At 34.2% G+C, this 18931-nt stretch overlaps 4 protein-coding genes across 5 annotated transcripts; 2 read left to right on the top strand and 2 right to left on the bottom strand.

Moving 5' to 3' along the window:
* The first annotated feature begins 6737 nt into the window (after nt 1-6737).
* Nucleotides 6738-13709, top strand: LOC119680814 (putative ammonium transporter 2). The gene is made up of 7 exons (XM_038093806.1): nt 6738-6989; nt 11400-11555; nt 11624-11753; nt 11819-11964; nt 12033-12282; nt 12346-12578; nt 12650-13709. Exons 1-7 carry the CDS (start codon nt 6830-6832, stop codon nt 13363-13365), a joined length of 1791 nt encoding a protein of 596 aa, XP_037949734.1. The 5' UTR covers nt 6738-6829; the 3' UTR covers nt 13366-13709.
* Nucleotides 13710-13762: 53 nt separating this feature from the next.
* On the bottom strand, nt 13763-17187 carry LOC119680813 (heat shock 70 kDa protein cognate 4). Its single transcript, XM_038093805.1, has 2 exons — nt 17047-17187; nt 13763-15856 (listed from the first exon to the last, which is right to left on the bottom strand). The coding sequence occupies exon 2, from the start codon at nt 15854-15856 to the stop codon at nt 13916-13918; it is 1941 nt and encodes a 646-aa protein (XP_037949733.1). The 5' UTR covers nt 17047-17187; the 3' UTR covers nt 13763-13915.
* Nucleotides 16375-18138, top strand: LOC119680816 (succinate dehydrogenase assembly factor 3, mitochondrial). 2 transcript variants are annotated; one of them, XM_038093810.1, is made up of 4 exons: nt 16375-16721; nt 17520-17633; nt 17710-17819; nt 17884-18138. In XM_038093810.1, exons 2-4 carry the CDS (start codon nt 17552-17554, stop codon nt 18079-18081), a joined length of 390 nt encoding a protein of 129 aa, XP_037949738.1. In that variant the 5' UTR covers nt 16375-16721; nt 17520-17551; the 3' UTR covers nt 18082-18138. The 2 variants fall into 2 exon arrangements, with proteins under 2 accessions (XP_037949738.1, XP_037949737.1); XM_038093809.1 differs by lacking the exon at nt 16375-16721 and having other exon boundaries at nt 17423-17633.
* LOC119680815 (dihydrofolate reductase) lies at nt 18108-18870 on the bottom strand. Its single transcript, XM_038093807.1, has 2 exons — nt 18696-18870; nt 18108-18634 (listed from the first exon to the last, which is right to left on the bottom strand). The coding sequence occupies exons 1-2, from the start codon at nt 18779-18781 to the stop codon at nt 18148-18150; spliced, it is 573 nt and encodes a 190-aa protein (XP_037949735.1). The 5' UTR covers nt 18782-18870; the 3' UTR covers nt 18108-18147.
* Nucleotides 18871-18931: the final 61 nt, after the last annotated feature.

Raw genomic sequence — 18931 nt, 5'->3', positions numbered from 1 at the left:
CTACATAAAATAACACAAACACAACTACATGAAAACATAGACTACATGACAACACAAAACTACCTCAAAACCTAAAGGTAGATCTTGGTTGTACACCTCGTTCTAGAAACGATGAATATTTTCAGTTATCTGACAAATGCCAGGTGATTGCGAACATTCATATTTATAGTCCGAGTTGCAGCTAAGCCCCTGCACCACTTCAAGGTACCTACCGCGTAGGAGATAGAGAATAGATACAATAAATAGATGAAAGATATCTTCAACAGCAAAGAGATCATGTAAATCTTTTACGAATTGGCCTTTCAGTTAATAGTACTGAAACAATTTGGTTGAAAAGATTTCACTGTCTAGACTTACTTTTTGCGCGATAGGTATCTATTTAGTAGTAGTAGTAGTAGTAGTAGTAGTAGTAGTAGTAGTAGTAGTAGAAGTATTCTTCTTTATTATATATAGGTAATATTTACATTTACAAAATTAACTTTATAAAATAAGTAAAACCTAACTTAATTGACATAAATAGTTTCTAATTTTTCCTTATACGATTATCGGAGGTTTGGATTTGTGTTTGTTCATTGCAGTAACACATTAAGAACTTCAGCCTATGAGTGTTAGAAAGTTTCTAATATAATATTTTCTCTACACCGAATTGCCGTTTTCACATAGATCGATAACATATGCCAGGTTTCATCATTTAGCAACCTCATTAACTCGTTCATATCTCACGTATGTTTTCCATAATAATGTATCTGTAGCTCCATTAAAATTGGACATTTACTAAGAAAATGTATTACATCTTCCTTTTCTCCACTATTGCATAGTGTGCATTTCGTGTCTGACGAGTTAATATAGGGAGCGCATTTGAGCTTCAGCAGTTCTCTTCGAGTTTTGAAAATATATCCAATTGCTTCAGCACTGAAACGTTCGGCGAAGTTATTGTTGTTGCCTAAGTCAAAATTAAATTTAAACTCAGCCTTTGGATGTACACATCTGTTGCCAGACCAATTGTAACTTATGGGTCAGCTATCTGGTACAAAAAAGCACAACAGAAGACTGTAATAGATAAACTTCGTAAGCTGCATAGATTAGCCTGCATAATAACAAGTGGAGCGATGAGAACTACCCCGACAGCAGCCCTAGAGGTTGCATTGGGGCTCCCCCCACTTCACCTACTAGTCAAAAAGGAAGCAATGACTTTTATGGCCAAGCTACAGTTGACTACCAATCAATCAACAAGACTACTCGATAACTCCCTGTTAGGTAGGGAAATGCAAAGAGAGGAAGGACTAAATATCACCATATCTGACATTTGCTTACCTACATTCAACTTTCACCAAAAGTTCCTAATACTAATACCAGACAGCAATGAATGGGAACGGAACATACCTCCATTCGCTGGAGACTACCATCTGTGGTACACGGATGGCTCCAAAACGATGGAAGGAGGGGGGGGCGGGAGTATATGGAGTAAAGAGGAAATATTTGCGAGTATGAATAAAGAAAACTCAGTTTTTCAGGGAAAAACATATATATCTTTTCTGACAGTAAATCGGCACTCCTGGCACTACGCTCACCTCAAGTAACCTCAAAAATAGTGTGGGAATGCCTTCTACTTCTCAAAGACCTTGCTGAAAGGAACAGAGTCCACTTAATATGGATTCCAGGGCACAGCGGTTTTGAGGGAAACGAAAAAGCAGATGAACTAGCGAGAAAAGGGGCGGCCTCATACTATATTGGGCCACAACCATTCTGCGGTCCTTCGTGGAGATTTTTCAAACTTAAAACTAATGAATGGCTGGAAAGAGCAGTTCAGAATGATTGGGATAATACAATTACCTGCAGACAAGCAAAAGAATCCATACCGTTTCGATCAAAAGCCAGAACTAGGGAGCTACTTACGCTGAACAGAAGTGGCATCCGACTTGTCACAGGTTTTCTAAATGGACACTGCGGAGTTAAAAAACATTTATTGAATCTAGGTATTACTGGAGACGATAGCTGTAGACTTTGTTACGAAGAAGAGGAAACAGCAGAACACTTATTGTGTCACTGTGATAGTCTTGCAAGACTCAGACTTCGCTACTTATCCATTGCCTATCCGCTTATAACGGAATTAGGCAACATCTCTCCAAAGGACATACTGACATTCTTAACTGCTACTCGTCTATGGAACTGAAGTGGGTATGTCACAATAATCCTCGAGGATGCAGTGACGCGGAGACTACTTCCCAATCCTTCTTTTGAAAAAAAAAAAAAAAAAAAAAGTCAAAATTAAGTTGTCTGTGTAAAACGCGAGTTAAGCTTTGTCGACTTTCTGCTACGAACTTTTCTCTAAACGCAGTACCGATTTTTACTAATACATTTTGCTGCCACTGCTTCCACGAATGTATGTTGTCGAATATCAGCGTTTCGCCCACGTTTTAAAAAAGTGGCTCTTTTCTTGCAGTAGAGATATAGCTAAGATTTTAGGTAACCGCGAGCTTTCCATGTTAAAAACTTTTAACATGTATGATAGTCCTAGGCCCTGCTACACAGCGAATAGTTGATACCTACATATTTAACTTAGTATTTGGTGTATACTTTAATAGTATAATATTCGACTACTTTATTTAACGTTGCTGATGTTTATAAATAAAAATAAATCACATTAACAAAAATAAATTTTTACGTTTTTGTAGTATTTATAGCGGTAGTGGTCAACGTTTTAATACCACCTTACATGTATAGAAGAACTACAGCCCACAGACTCTAGGTTCAAAATCCAAAGTTTGGTCTAAAAACTGGCTTCGAAAATTTTTTGTAAAAATGCTTGGTGGCTTTATCTCAGGAGTAAAGATTTAAGTACTTCTTATTCTTATATACGTTAAAATGCAGACTACAAAATCTACATAGAGGTTTAACCTTATCTAGTATCGTTACTAACCTGAGTAATTATTTTATATTTATTAACAAATAGAGACACTAACAAATAGAGACGTTAAAGACTTCTACACCATTTATTTTTATTTTCTATTCGAAATTCGAATGAAATGTTGTATAGGTATATTCAAAAATTGTTTGTGGTTTCAAATTAATGGCAAAGTTTAGAATAGTGGTTTAAGGTTTGTGTGCTTATACTTACACTATAGTCTTTTTTTGAATATTAACAATCTTTATCCTGTTTGCGTTACAAAGTCTCACAGAAAAAAAAATGATTTCATTCAAAAATTTGTTAAAATTTGAGGATCAACTTTGAATTCAATAGAACAACGATATATATATATATGTATGTACATACTTTAATACATCGGTTGAGTTGGTTTATAACTTAGGTATGGTTCTCTATTAAGAATTGTTGCTTTAATATCACTTGAGCCTAGTTTAGGTGGATTAATATTACGTTAAAGAATAATAGACGCTGTAACCTGTAGTAACAATTTATGCGACGTAACATCAGAAATATCTAAGAAATTGATGACTTCAGTTTAATTATTTGCAACCTCGTCGGTATTAATTAACATATTAATTGATTACTAACACCCCCAAACGCGACACACTGACAAATTTGACGACACTTTATATGGGAGCTCCTAAAGTAAGAACATTTTACCTATATATCCCTTGACGCGTCTATTGAAAAAATGTATTTAATGTGCCATTAAATATCTAAATTAAATATTTACCGTACACAAAAAAATATTATAGTATATGTCTGCACTTTTATATAGTAACTACTTTCTGCTCAAAAAGTATCCGGATTTTGTTGTTTGTTAACTATTCCTTAAATAATGGACCTTTTTCAATAATGGACCTTTTTTTTGTTATGTTGGTACACCCCTTCTTGACATATGGTACAAATTTGAGCGCCATCTGTCAATTAGTTTGTTTACAACAGCTGTTAATGTGCGACTACCTCAAGTGCATTTAGCGATTTTTACTATGGAAAATTCTTGTTATACGCGATTTTTTGACCTAATACGGCACCACTGTCATCGCTCAGGTACCATATTCGCCAGATTTGGCGCCGTGCGACTTTTTCCTGTTCCCGAAACTTAAATTGCCCCTTCGTGGTAAACGTTTTGAGTAGATTGAATCGGTAAAAAAGAATTCGCTGAAGGAACTAAAAGCCATATCTGCACGGGCTTATGAAAAGTGTATGGAAGATTGGGTTAAGCGTTGAAGGAGATAAAATAAATTTGGAATAAAATTTAAATTTCTGTGTTTTATTTACAAAATCCGGGTACTTTTTGAGCTAGAGGTACCTATTACTTATATGTGATTATCCTTAATATTTATCCTAGGTAAAAATGTAATAGTCTACATTTGGGCTCATTCTATAGAGATAACCTTGTATAAATATCATGCAGTTCGATTAAGTGGTTTAGGAATCCATTTTTACGAACACAAAACTACTAAATTTATATAGTTGCAAAATGCTGTGTTAGCTACAATCCTATTTGTGCTTGATAGTGGGCTCCAAGGTCTGACCGAATAGATGAAAAAAAATTTTGTAGTGTGATACAGTTAAATCTAGAGATAAAAATTGCAGGGCTCTGTCTGATCTCGATCACTGAACACAATTCAAAAAGTATTTCACAGCATCTTAATAGATATTAATCCAAAGAAGAACAGGTAGACACAAGTATTTATGTGTTTGTCAATATCAAATCGCCTAAAATCATAAACACATCGCTTCATGCAGTTGGGTTAGGTAAGGTTGGACTGGTGGCCTTGTACACCATGCAACAATATCGATTAGATGAATTGTTTTTCAACCATAAGTTTATTTTTCATTTGTTGAGGAACTACGTAATACACTTTTTCATAGCACATAATGGTTTTGAATAGGTAAAGGCACTAATTCAATGAGTGCATAGAGTGATTCACTTCACTCTATGCATTGGTTATAATACGTATAGAATGAAGCTTATGATTTTATAGATTTTTGATTAATCTTTTTCGATTAAATGCAAATGTTTGAAGGAAAAAAACTCATAATTAATTGTGTCTCCAAATTCTTGTAACTCAGAAATACGTTGATTCCAGGTAAATATTCAGGGTAGGGCTAAAGGCGACTACCACTGAATTGAACTGATGAGCTATATTAGCTATATAAGTTCGTCAATAAAATACAATGTCCTTATTACAGTAAAAACCAACATGAATGAACTCCAACACTTGAAGAAGCATAAACTGAGATTTTAGAATTTATGCAACTTAATTCCGGGTAATGAAGTATATGTATATCCTTACGATTTTGACTATTTTATCAATTACAACAGTTGACCGTGATGGACTAATTCATTTTATTGTCACATTATATCGGCTTTAATTTGGTGTATTTATTTTTTCTCTATTTGCAATAGTTCAGAAGTTAGAATAGGTCCCATTTCCGTTGTTGATAAAATTTACGGTCTTTGATCTACAAATCGAATTTTTGCTCCTTATTCTATAATGGTAGCTTTTTTATCAAAAAGAAAAAAACTGGAGACTACTTCCAAAATTGTTCGGTTTTTAATCTGTAAGCCACCTCAAGTAAAATTTTGGCCACCGACCTGGTTGATCTATTATTAAATTTTGAGTGTTTTGAAATTTCGAAGATGTTATTGTACTTTGGCATACTTTGGCATACTACAATATTTTCACTCTCCTAATAATTTGTTATTGTATTTATTGAATATTTTTAGTGATAAAGGAGACATAGTATATTTTTTAGTGAAGACCGACTTTATTTTCATTATAGTCTTTTCATTATTGAAGTAAGTGTAATTCATGTGTCTCATTCCGGAACATGTACGAGCTATTTCTACAGTTTTCCTTTTAATCTGAGTGAAGTGAGTGAAGTGAGTGAGTGCAATATAGTTGACGTGTAGGTGTTACTATGTCAGCAGGTCTTTGATTGTTTGACTAATTTAAAATAAACGTTCTAACAAAACAGATTAATTTTCAATAGTTAAAGTTGTGTTGACATGCAAGCTAACTACAGAATATGGCCAATTTGTATACTCGTATTCCATTGAAAAAATCGTAAACACCGTAACCGAAAAGGTGCACTAAATGTAAACAAGTACCGTCATTAGAATTGGTCTTTTTCAATGCCACTCGAATACGAGTATGTTAATGCCGGATTGTCGGATATTAGAGTACACTTCGAAAAATTTCCAATTTCACATATATATACAAAATTGCAGTAATGCATTTAGTGAAAAGATTTCATTCATATAAGGAGCTTTAGTAGACATCATAATAGCTTGTGCACCTACTGCATACGTACATCTATCTCTGCCCATATAACATATTATATACGGGGACATACAAACGCGAAACAGTGCGCGCTTTTAAGCATTTTATCTATATGAATCAATCTTTTAGTAATTTTAAGTCGAATATACCACAATCTGTATTATTTTTAATCAGATTAGTAAGAAAAGTGGAAAGTGCAAGGATAACAATTCCCAATATACCGAGGCAATCTGTTAGGCAATCATAACCTCCACTGCACTTGTTTTTCAATAATAAAATGCAATTTTAATAACGTAGTGGCCATAGTGAAGTGGCCATAAATCTGGTCATAAATTCATTCATAAATTATTTTCAGTGCATTAATTGGGGAGTTAAATTTAAATTATTATTAAAATAGGGTATAAATTGTTTTACGAGCTGTAATTGTTTTTTCTTTTTTGTTTTTTCGTCTTATAAAATTAATTCAAATGATATGCACGCATGTCGAGTGCATTAAGGCATCAACATCGGAGCGGATAGCACCTACATCGCTGCTAATTGGATAAACTTTGAAATATATAAATATTAGTGATTTTACATATAGCAGTTATCTTTTTAAATACTAATCCAAATGGCTTCTAAAGTATTAAATGTCACCGCTTCCCAGGCAACAGCGCTTAAGGGCGTTATACGGAATAGTAGTTATGTTATACCTGGACTGTACGATTTAAGCACTGAAGATACTAATTGGGTTCTAACCTCTTCATTTATTATATTCACTATGCAAACGGGTAAGTAAGCAAACGGGACCTAGTGATGAATTTTATTGTATTCGATAAAAATTTCAAGCAACTAAAATATTATGTTTAAAATATAATCTACAATCAATCGAGTATAACCCTAGACGTTTTTTATTACATATCTCATCCACTCTTATTTGTAAGGATAAATTGTACATCAATGTGCATTAAAATGTGCTCTTAAACTTTACTTTTGATAATCCAAATACTGATGATGAAATTGTCGACTGGATTCTTTGATATCTACACTAAAATATCAAAATATTGAAATCTATTTTAAAGTTAACTAAGCACAACGTCTCCTTCTCTGACAGTACAAACTCCAACAGTCGGTCAAGTGTTTAGACTTCTACCCAACAGAATTCTCCGACAGAATTTGTACTCGTATACTGTCATAAAAATGTGTAAGTGCATGAATATATATATGGTGGGACGTTGGGACAGCGCACTGTCCAACAAGTGGCCCCACTGAAGTGAAAGATTAGTCGAAGTAGACCACGAAACGACTTGGGTCATTTTTCGTCCTGCGATTCTCGGATGTTGTTATTGAGTGAAAGCTGGAATGGCTTCCGTTCGCATAACTACATCTTTTGTTAATGCAAGCAGTTCATTTAGCTTGAGGTTTCCTGCCAAGTCGTCACCAACCCAATGGTGTTCCAAGACAGTCTTCCTCGTACTTGCCAATGCTGGATATGGGCACAATATATGCACCGCTGTCTCCTTTTCTTCTAGACATAGTCTGCAAGTGTCTTCCTCAGCAAGAGTTATCTTTTTGAGGTGCCATGTCCAGTAATTAGTGAGGTCAGCCAGCTTAGGATGCTCCGCGAATAGCTTCTCTGACCCACGGTTTTGGTAACATGAGTTTGGTCTGTCTACAAGTGCTCAACTCTCTCCATCTATTAAGATAAAGTGAGGTTATCCACTTATAGACATTGGCTGCCGTTATGCTGTACAAGTGCATGAATAAATTAGTATTATAATTTTCTCAAAAATCTTTGTCAGCAAAATCTTTTCGTTTTCCTGTAGCACAAGCGTCCACATAATTTACAGTACTTAAAGAGTTTTTAAAATAAATTCGTCAGGGGCATTAATTTTGTGGATAAACAAACTATCCGATTTACTATATGAAATTATCTGTCTTGCACTTGGACGTATTTTGATATATAATTATAATTTAAAAAAATAAAAAGTTCATATATCTGCTGTTAATTAGTAATTATTTTACATATACTATACATACATATATACCAACAGTGATGAACATAATTGTTGGCTAAGCAATCTTATTGAACTTTAACACTGTTTATACCCCGTTAATGATGATATTTTTAATTAACAAAATTTTTTTTTTATAATATCTCTTAAATTTAATTTTTTAAAATTAAAAAACTGAAATAAGTACTTAATTAGGGGCACTTCTAGTTCACTTCTAGTTCAGTACACCTTTTAGTTCACACCTATGCAGCTGTTATTATTTCCCGTTAGTGTTACAATGTATGGTAAGAAGGTAGTAAGTTGCAGCTTTTAGTTCTCCGTAATGAATGGAGAAAGCAGTGATTTCTAAAAGAATTACTCTCACTTGAGACTTGTATTCTTTATATCAACACAGTTGATCGGTGTATTTGAGCACACATTAATTACTTAACATTATTAAGTAATTAATGTTACTTAACATTATTAAGTAATTAATGTTACTTAACATTATTAAGTAATTAATGTTACTTAACATTGTTAAGTAATTAATGTTGTTTCTAAATATTATACTAAATATTTTTAAAAGGTTGGCGTCACATGATTCCAAGCTGCCTTCATACTGGGCATAGGCTATCTGAAAATTGCCTCCATCTTTGCCTTCTTACTACCATTTCTCTGAGCTCAACAATATTGATGTATGACTTACCAAGGTGTGTGGATTGGCTGTTGATTTCATTTAGTCTTGATCTGCGCCAGATAATCTTAGGTCTTCCTCTTCTTTTACTGTTCTGCGAATTATACTTAAGGGCTTGACAGCTTTCGTAATGTGTGACCAATCCAGAAAAAACTTTCTTTTGCGGATATTTATGGTAGTCATTAGTATTCGTTCTGTCCCACAGTTGTTAGTTTGAAATTCGGTTTGGCCAAAACATGCGTAATATTTTCCGAAGGCACCGGTTTACAAACGCACGTACTTTGTATGTTTCATTACAGGTTTCGTTAACCTGTAAAAGCTAGATCTCCATATTGTGTTTATTTTTGTAAACGCGCCAATCGCCTTTCGTATTCTTGCACTCACGTCTTGCATAGTGCCATTATCAATAGCTACTACACTTCCGAAGTATTAAAATCCATTAACTTGTTCCACTATTTGGCCTTGAAGTTCGAGTCGCTCATTGGACGTTGTATTAATCCGCATATCTTTGGTTTTTTTTTGCATTGATCTGAAGCCTAACTTTTGGCACTTATCGGTAAAACGATGTGGCAATTTGCATTTATCGTCTCCATAATCCAAAGATTCTAGTGGGTATAAAGGGGTCCATATGATGCCACGGCCATTATTTTCGGTTGCATGTTTAAAAACAGCATCAATAACGATTAGAAACAGTACGGGTGACAATATACATCCCTGCCTTACTCCAGGCATTGCACTAAAAGTATCCGAGGCGTATGAGGGAGATTATCTTTTCCGGGATAACGATGTTATGCATCTCCACCTTGGTGGTCAACATGTTTTATGATTTGTTCCAAAATTATCTTCATGAACACTTTCATGACGACGTAAAATTATGTTATGCGGCGCTAGTTGTTACAGCCTGGCATCGCTTTTTTTTGTTATCTTTACAATTATGCCCCGCATCTACCCCGTGGAAAAAACTTCAAATCTCCATATCCCAATAAACAGAGAGCTGAGAATGTTTACAAATATGCTGCGCATCTACTTTAAGTATTTAAGTATTTCAGCCGGGATGTTGTCAGTTCCAGCATTTTAGCCATTCTTTAGCCATTCTCTTTATAGGCAATGGTAATACAATTTCACTCAGTGAAGCTCCGTGTCCGTACGCTAAAAAATTAACACATTCGCAAAGTGTTCTCTCCACCTTTCGAGCTGATCTTTCACAGTAGTCAATAGGTTATCATCTAGATTTTTTATCGGAAGTGTTCTTTTATTACAAGTATCGGTGATTCATTATCCATATTTTTCTTTTTATCATCTCTCACAGCGCGTTTGATATTTTTATCTATCTGTCTGTATTGATCCTGTATTTGTCTTCGTTGGTTTACATTTCTAGAAACACTTATGTATATCGTTTTTCAGTTTGGCCCACCTACCAATAGGTACAGTACAGTAATTAAGTCCTCATTTCTGTCAGTTTTCTTTACAGTTTTTCTTTGCATGTATCAGTTATGGCTTTCTTTATGCTGTTCCATAAATACTCAATATTTGCTGTAGTGTTTCGAGCAGTCTCATTTGCAGGATTATACAGCTTAACAGTATTAATATGTAGCGTATTGATGAAAGCTTGTCTTTTATCGTTTCTCTTAATCTTTGTAAGATCATACTTTACATATCTCTTTGCATGGTGCATTTTCGGATAACGAGCTCACGTATAGATATTTGTTACCACAAAACGGTGGTCTGAAGCTATATCTGCACCTCGTTTGCTTCGCACATCAGAGAACAATTGCTCAATTTCCCACTGACACATACATGATCTATCTGATTTTTAGTAACAGCATCTGGGGAGACCCATGTAACTTTGTGCTTATGTTTATGTGAAAACAATATCCCGCCAATTTTAGTTCGTTAGTGTTAAAGAATTCTATAAGTCGGTGTCCATTATCGTTCATCACACCGATACCGTGTTTGTCCATTATATGTTCAAAGCTAGAGTTGTTTTTGCCCACTTTGGCGTTGAAGTCGCCCATAACTACTAACAGGTGTTGCATGGAGTGTTAGCTATAGCATTATTAAGCAGATCGTAAAAGGATTCTTTTATTTCGTTATCTATATCTATATATATTTTTTGTAGACATTCTAGGGATAAGAAAGTTTTCAGATACAACATGTTATCGGCCTATCACCGATAGCCTGATGATGGGGCTGCCATTTAAGCTAACAGGCTGGATGGATAATTTTAGTATAATGCAAAGCACGCTGTTACAAAAATTATTTACAGAGAAAATCGTACATCCTCGGTTTTCGCATTTTTGAGTGAAGAGCTCATGCCGGCACTGTCTCGGCTCGACGTCGATAATCAGTGGTAACAGTCTACCCACGAGAAGGTTTATCGAACGACTTGTTGAGGAAAAGATAGGTGATAGTATATTGCGCTATCCATATTTTACTTCCGGAAACACTCAACCGTTCGTGAGACCCTAAACATTTAATGCAGAATGTAAATTTTTCTTAATTTCCTTTTTCAGGTTTTGGTATGCTTGAATCTGGCTGTGTTTCGATTAAAAATGAAGTAAATATTATGATGAAAAATGTAATTGACATTGTGCTTGGTGGTTTCACATATTGGCTATTTGGATATGGTATGAGTTACGGACGTGGACCTTTAACAAATCCGTTTATAGGTTAGACGAAGACATTTTAAAAAAGATTTTTAACACTATATAATATATATTTATTTTTGTATTAAAAGCAATTGGAGATTTTCTTTTGGATCCACCAGTTGGTGATCCTCTAATGGGTCAAATATTTGCTGCATTTTTATTTCAATTATCATTTGCTACTACGTCAACAACCATTGTCAGTGGTGCCATGGCAGAGCGGTAGTTACTAATAAAACACTATAAAAAGCATACGGTTTTTAAGACTATTGCTATCTTCATTATAGTTGCAACTTTAAATCCTACTGTTTATTTTCATTGCTGAACACTGCTGTCTATTGCATACCGGCTGGTTGGGTTTGGGGCGAACATGGTTTTTTAAATAATTTAGGTGCTGTCGATATTGCTGGCAGTGGTCCTGTACATTTAATTGGTAACATAATACATAAATAACAAGTTAAATTTACTTTCATTTATCTAACTCAGAATAATAAATTTTAGGTGGTGCTGCAGCTTTTGCGTCAGCTGCTATGCTTGGTCCACGTTTAGGTCGTTATGCTGATGGCTATGATCCTCTACCACTAGGTAATCCAGTAAATGCTTGTATGGGGTTATTTGTATTATGGTGGGGTTGGTTAGCGTTTAATTCAGGTAGTACCTATGGTGTAAGTGGTGCCAAATGGCAATATGCTGCCCGAGCAGCTGTTATGACTATGATGGGATCTTTTGGTGGTGGTATCACAAGTTCAATGTAAATATACTTTAAATGGTTCTGTCTTTAAAATATAAAAGAAAAATTTTCATAAAAAACTAGTTATTCACTGTGGAGAAACGACGGTCGCTTGGATATTATTGATTTAATCAATGGTGTTCTTGGTTCATTAGTTTCAATAACAGCTGGATGTTTTCTATATCGCGCTTGGGAAGCACTGATTATTGGCATGCTAGGAGCGTTACTTTGTGTTATCGCTATGCCACTTTTCGATCGCTTAGGCGTGGATGATCCCGTTGGTGCTAGCGCTGTACACGGTGTCTGTGGAATTTGGGGTAAAATAGGCTTAATAAAACTTTACTGAATATTGCATGTTACATTGTTATAATTGTATTCTAAATTGTAGGCGTTCTTGCTGTAGGGCTATTCGCTGATAATCCAATACCACTAGAAACTACAAAAGGACGCAAAGGTTTATTCAAAGGTGGTGGTTGGTATTTAATCGGAATACAAAGTCTTTCTGCGCTCTGTCTAGCCTGTTGGGGTATATGTTCAACATTTTTTTTACTTTTTATTATAAACAGGATAATACCAATACGCATGGATCCTAATGAAGAGTTATTGGGCGCCGATTTGATGGAACATCGCATAAGACATTCTCAAATTGGATTGTCACGTGCTATATCTGCACTTGCACCTATTAAAGTCAACTTGAATGAAATTGCTGGCATACAACCAATCGGTCTTAATCCAGGTCATGAAAAAAGTATTGATCAACTGCGTGCGGCAGACGATAAATTGCAGCAATGGCAGTCCTACTTGAATCAGGTAGCGCCAAGCAAAAAGAAACAAGTTCCCAATTCTGATGATTTCGATTTAAAAAAATACACTAAATCCGCACAGACCAAACCTGTTGGTATTGGGAACCTTATAACGCAAAAGCTAAAGACATCTCACATAAGACAGGCACCAGACAGAAATATACATACAAATATTACTAGTAATGGTCCTGATTATAATGGATTCAATGTAGGCGGCACATACAAATTAAACAACATAGATTTACCAATAATATCAACTAAACAAATAGACAAAAAAGACAATTTTGCATGGATCGATTGAAATAAATTCATAATTGTTTAGATAAATGTTGTAACAAAGCTTTTATTTTATTTTATTAAGTAAAGAAATAGGTAGATAAGGTACTCGCTCCCAACGGTATGAACATTACGATCATGACTGACATTTTGCGCTGTATTTCTAAAGCAAAGACTGTTGATTTTATTTTCGACCTCTTAGCATTCATATTTTAGATGGAATGTTTTTAAAATCTTTCATGATTCCATTTTATTTGTATATGTAAGGCTATCACTTGGTGATTATAAAGAATAAAACTTCGAATGATTGAAGTAACGTCAACCACATAAACCCTAACTGTCCATCTGTTAAGACGCCGAACACTATACACACAATACCTTAATAAATTTTTCTTTACTTATTTTTTTTTATGAAAACAAAATGTATTTTTTATTAAATGAACGTAGCTTTTATTCGTTTTGTTTTATTAATGCAATATTCTTAAAAGCAATAAAGTAATGAACAAATCAATTTAATAAAAAAAAAAAAATAAAAAAACTTTTGTTTTATTAATAAAGGATTTTGGTGTATTCGTTTAATCAACTTCTTCGATGGTTGGTCCGGCACCTGCACCAGCACCTGGGGCAGCACCAGCGCCTGGCATACCACCGGGCATGCCACCTGGAGGACCACCAGCACCTTGGTATAACTTGGTAATGATTGGATTGCAAACAGATTCCAATTCCTTTTGACGATGAACATATTCTTCCTTATCGGCGAGTTGATTGGCATCCAACCATTTAATTGTCTCATTACATTTGTCAAGAATTGTAGTACGTTCAGAATCTGAAATTTTACCCTTCAAACTGTCTTCATCTAAAGTGGCCTTCATGTTGAAACAGTATGACTCTAATGCGTTTTTAGCAGAAATAGTTTCCTTTTGTTTTTCGTCCTCACTGCGGTATTTTTCAGCTTCATTGACCATGCGTTCTATATCTTCCTTTGACAAACGGCCCTTGTCGTTGGTAATGGTAATCTTGTTTTCCTTGTTGGTAGAGCGTTCAAGAGCAGTCACATTCAAGATACCGTTAGCGTCAATATCGAATGTCACCTCAATTTGTGGAACACCGCGTGGTGCTGGTGGAATGCCCGAAAGCTCGAACTTACCAAGTAAATTATTATCCTTGGTCATAGCGCGTTCACCTTCATAAACTTGAATTAACACACCAGGTTGATTATCAGAATATGTAGTGAATGTTTGAGTTTGCTTTGTTGGAATGGTAGTATTGCGCTTAATAAGTACGCTCATGACACCACCAGCAGTTTCAATACCCAACGAAAGTGGGGTTACATCAAGCAAGAGTAAGTCTTGAACTTCTTGCGACTTATCACCATGCAAAATAGCAGCTTGAACGGCTGCACCATAAGCAACAGCCTCATCAGGATTTATAGACTTGTTCAATTCCTTGCCATTGAACAAATCTTGTAATAAACGTTGCACCTTGGGTATACGGGTGGAACCTCCAACTAATACAATATCATGGATAACCGATTTATCAAGCTTAGCATCACGTAAGGCTTTTTCAACTGGATCCATTGTGCTACGGAACAAATCAGCGTTGAGTTCTTCAAAACGTGCACGTGTGATCGATGTATAGAAATCGGTACCCTCGAAAAGTGAATCAATTTCAATACTTGCTTGAGTTGAAGAAGATAAAGTACGTTTTGCACGCTCGCAAGCAGTACGTAAACGACGTAAAGCGCGCTTATTGGAAGTAAGATCTTTCTTGTGCTTACGCTTGAATTCCTGAACAAAGTGAGTGACTAGGCGATTATCAAAATCTTCACCACCCAAATGGGTGTCACCAGCAGTAGACTTGACCTCGAATATACCGTCGTCGATGGAAAGAATGGACACATCAAAAGTACCACCACCCAAATCAAAGATTAATACGTTACGTTCACCAGCAGTTTTCTTATCTAAACCGTAGGCGATAGCAGCGGCAGTAGGTTCGTTAATGATGCGAAGAACGTTCAAACCAGCAATAGTGCCAGCATCTTTCGTAGCTTGACGTTGAGAATCGTTGAAATAAGCTGGTACTGTAATAACTGCATTAGTTACAGTTTTGCCCAAATAAGCTTCAGCGGTTTCCTTCATTTTGGTCAAGACCATGGATGAAATCTCTTCTGGGAAGAAGGTTTTCTTTTCATCCTTATAGATAACTTGAATTTTGGGCTTGCCATCTACATTTACAACTTCGAATGGCCAATGTTTCATATCTGATTGTACAGCAGAATCATCAAATTTACGACCAATCAAACGCTTAGCATCGAAAATGGTGTTAGTTGGATTCATGGCAACTTGATTTTTAGCTGCATCACCAATAAGACGCTCAGTTTCAGTGAAGGCAACATATGATGGTGTGGTACGATTACCCTGATCGTTGGCAATAATTTCAACTTTACCATGTTGGAATACACCTACGCAAGAATAGGTAGTACCCAAATCAATACCAACTGCAGGTGCTTTCGACATCTGAAAAGAAAAACAGATCCAAATGTTAATATAATCAACTACAATTTTTAATGAAGTTGCACAGCACACAGCATAAAAATAAGTATAAATTAAAACATATGTAAATTGAACTTCTTATATTAAATTAACCAACAACATGTACAACATAATATATAATATTAAATAGAAATATAAATTAAAATAATCCTCTCCTCTCTAATTCTCGTGTTTAAATAATGAAAGTTTAAAGGCAATGAACACTAAACTACAAATCACCCATCGAACACACACATACACATACAGATTTTATGGCAAGCGTGATTCAGCTCCCGATAAGTTACAATATTCAGATAATAATTATTAAATACAAATAATATGAATAAAAAAAAAAATAATATTAATATGAACAAAAAAAAAATATTAATATGAACAAAAAAAATTATATTAGTATAAACCAAAAAAAAATAATTTTAATGTGCATATAACAAAAAAAAAAAAAAATTTTTTTAAAGGTGAAAAAAGAAAAAGAAGGAACGATAATTTAATGGAAATTTCCAGTAATTTATTGTGCGTTTAAGCGCATGAAATATGGCAACGCCTGAAATAATTTTGTTACCCATGAACTTTGTACTAATATATTTCATGTTCATTTGAAATAAATATATTTAACAAATATAAAATCTGTACACGTTTTTTACATCCCAAAAATGTACAAAAACTTTTGTTCTACATTCGTTAATGACGGCCAATTCCACAAAACGTATGAGTCACGCGAAAACACATGTGAATAAGAACAAAGAAAATTTTTCAGTAATGGCGGACGAGCGGCTTTTTCAATGGAATTTTCTAGATCACAGCAGAATTTTAAAAAATGCTTAGAAACCAGGCAATATAATATTCTCCATTTTTATTATCGATTTTTTTAAGAGCACAATTAGTTTTACCAAATTAGTGTTCATTAAATATATTCAATAATTTACTAGAATAGTTTCAAAACTATTCGTATTGAAACTAATTCCCGCATGTATATTCAAATTACTTTAAAATTGATTTATATAAAAATATAATTGCAAAAGAAAAAACGTTACGATACATGGAATGGCGACCCATTATAAAACACGTGGTTAACTTAACATATTTTTAAGTTTTAAGCTCTTTGTTTAAATTCATTAAACATCATTTAATGATAATATTGAATATAAAATACATACCTTTATTAATTACTTGTTCCCTTTTCAAAATGTACTAAAATATAATATATATTAATCGCAATGTGCAACTTCACTTAACACTCTAATAAATTACACGGCAATAACGTCCGGCCAATCTAACACTTAATTAAGGAATGAGCTCTTGAATTTCTTTCATACCCTTATAATAAAACGAAGAATCTTCTCGTATATTCTGAACAGTGTTGCTTACTCTACCGAAAAATTAAAGATAATGAAAAGCCACAAAAAATTGTTCGCATTATATGACAGTTAAAATTATTTAAATTTTTCAAAAACACAGAAAAATATTGTGTTTAATTAAAATAAACCAATTATTTATTTTATTTATTTCTTTAACTCTTACGTTTTAAATTTTAATACTAACGAAATAAAATGATAAATTAAATAATACAAATTTATCTCATAATCGTACGAAAGATTGTCAAATTCAATTATATCACATTTTCCTTTAGATAAATTGAAAACGCGTGAGAGAGCACAAAAAATGTCAAAACATTTAATGGAACAGTTGACACATTCTCAAAAGGTTAGACTTTTGTACAAAACTATCTTACGTTTGCACCGAGGTAAGAATTCTTTGCAATAGCAAACAAACAACATGATATTAATGTTAATTAATTAATTTATGCAATGCAATTATAGGACTTCCAGAAGAACTCAGAGATCTGGGGGACCAGTATGCTAAAGATGAATTCAGACGTCATTTAAAATGTACACCTATGGAAGCGCAGTTGTTTATGACAGAATGGGCTGTAAGTTTTGGCAAGGTTTTTTTCATATTTCAGTAATTCTGGAGTTGTATTTATATATTAATAGAAATACGCAGCAACACTGAGTACACAATTGGGAATACGTGGTAAGCCAAAAGGTCGTTTGGGCGGTGACCTGGATCCGAAAATTGTGGAAATACTCAAAGATGACCAAGCCGTTCAATTGTATGAACTTATGCTTGCAGCAAAAGGAATAGATGATGATAGTACAATAATAACGAAGGATGCAAATAAAAAACAATAAAGAAATTCTTAGTGTGATTATATATATAAAGAAATATATTGTATTACTAGCTTATTAAAGGTGATATTAAATTTTTTGCTTTTCTAAAATTTTGTATGCATATGTCACACCATTTTCTTCCTGTATACCAAGAGGAGTTTGCGAATCATTAAGTACTTCTTTGAAAGATTCTGGTATTGGAGGAAAAAATGTATCACATTCAAATTTACTATATATTTTAGTTATATATAAACGATGGCAACGTTCAGAATCCATTGCTTCTTTATAAACTCCGCTACCTCCAACTATCCATACAGTCTCTATTTGTGGCATTAAATTTGTGGCAGCAGTTTCCAAATGCTTCATGGCTGCTTCTAAATTGGGGCATAGCAGCACATCACTTGGCAAATCAGAAGGCTTTAGTGTAGTGCTTAAAACGATATTTAAACGCTCAGGTAGAGGTCTTTTATTTGCTGGAACTCCAAAATATGTTTTTCTTCCCATTATTACAGCATTTCGCTTGTTGCTATCTACAACACGTTTGGTAGTGTTGCTAAAGTACTTTAGCTCAGATCTGCGAAAATAATTTAAATAAATCATTGCTTAGTTGAAGGTGTGTATTCGTTTTATCCTACTTTAACTTCCATGGTAAATCTCCCTTTAAACCGATGCCAAAATCTTCAGAAACTGCAACAATTAAATTAAATTTCATTTTGAACATAACTATCACATACACATATAAAGAACAATGATAATTAGAATTCTTTTTTATTTCCTATTTACGCGCGTTTTACTTTAATATTTTCAACATCTGCTTTGCTGTCGATTTTTGTTTTTGTTTTTTTTTGCAAAAACGACCTGACAGCTGCAA

This window comes from Teleopsis dalmanni, chromosome 2, assembly GCF_002237135.1.
Source record: "Teleopsis dalmanni isolate 2A chromosome 2, ASM223713v2, whole genome shotgun sequence".
Classification (NCBI taxonomy): domain Eukaryota; kingdom Metazoa; phylum Arthropoda; class Insecta; order Diptera; family Diopsidae; genus Teleopsis; species Teleopsis dalmanni.
This window is presented reverse-complemented; position numbering and strand designations above follow the sequence as displayed.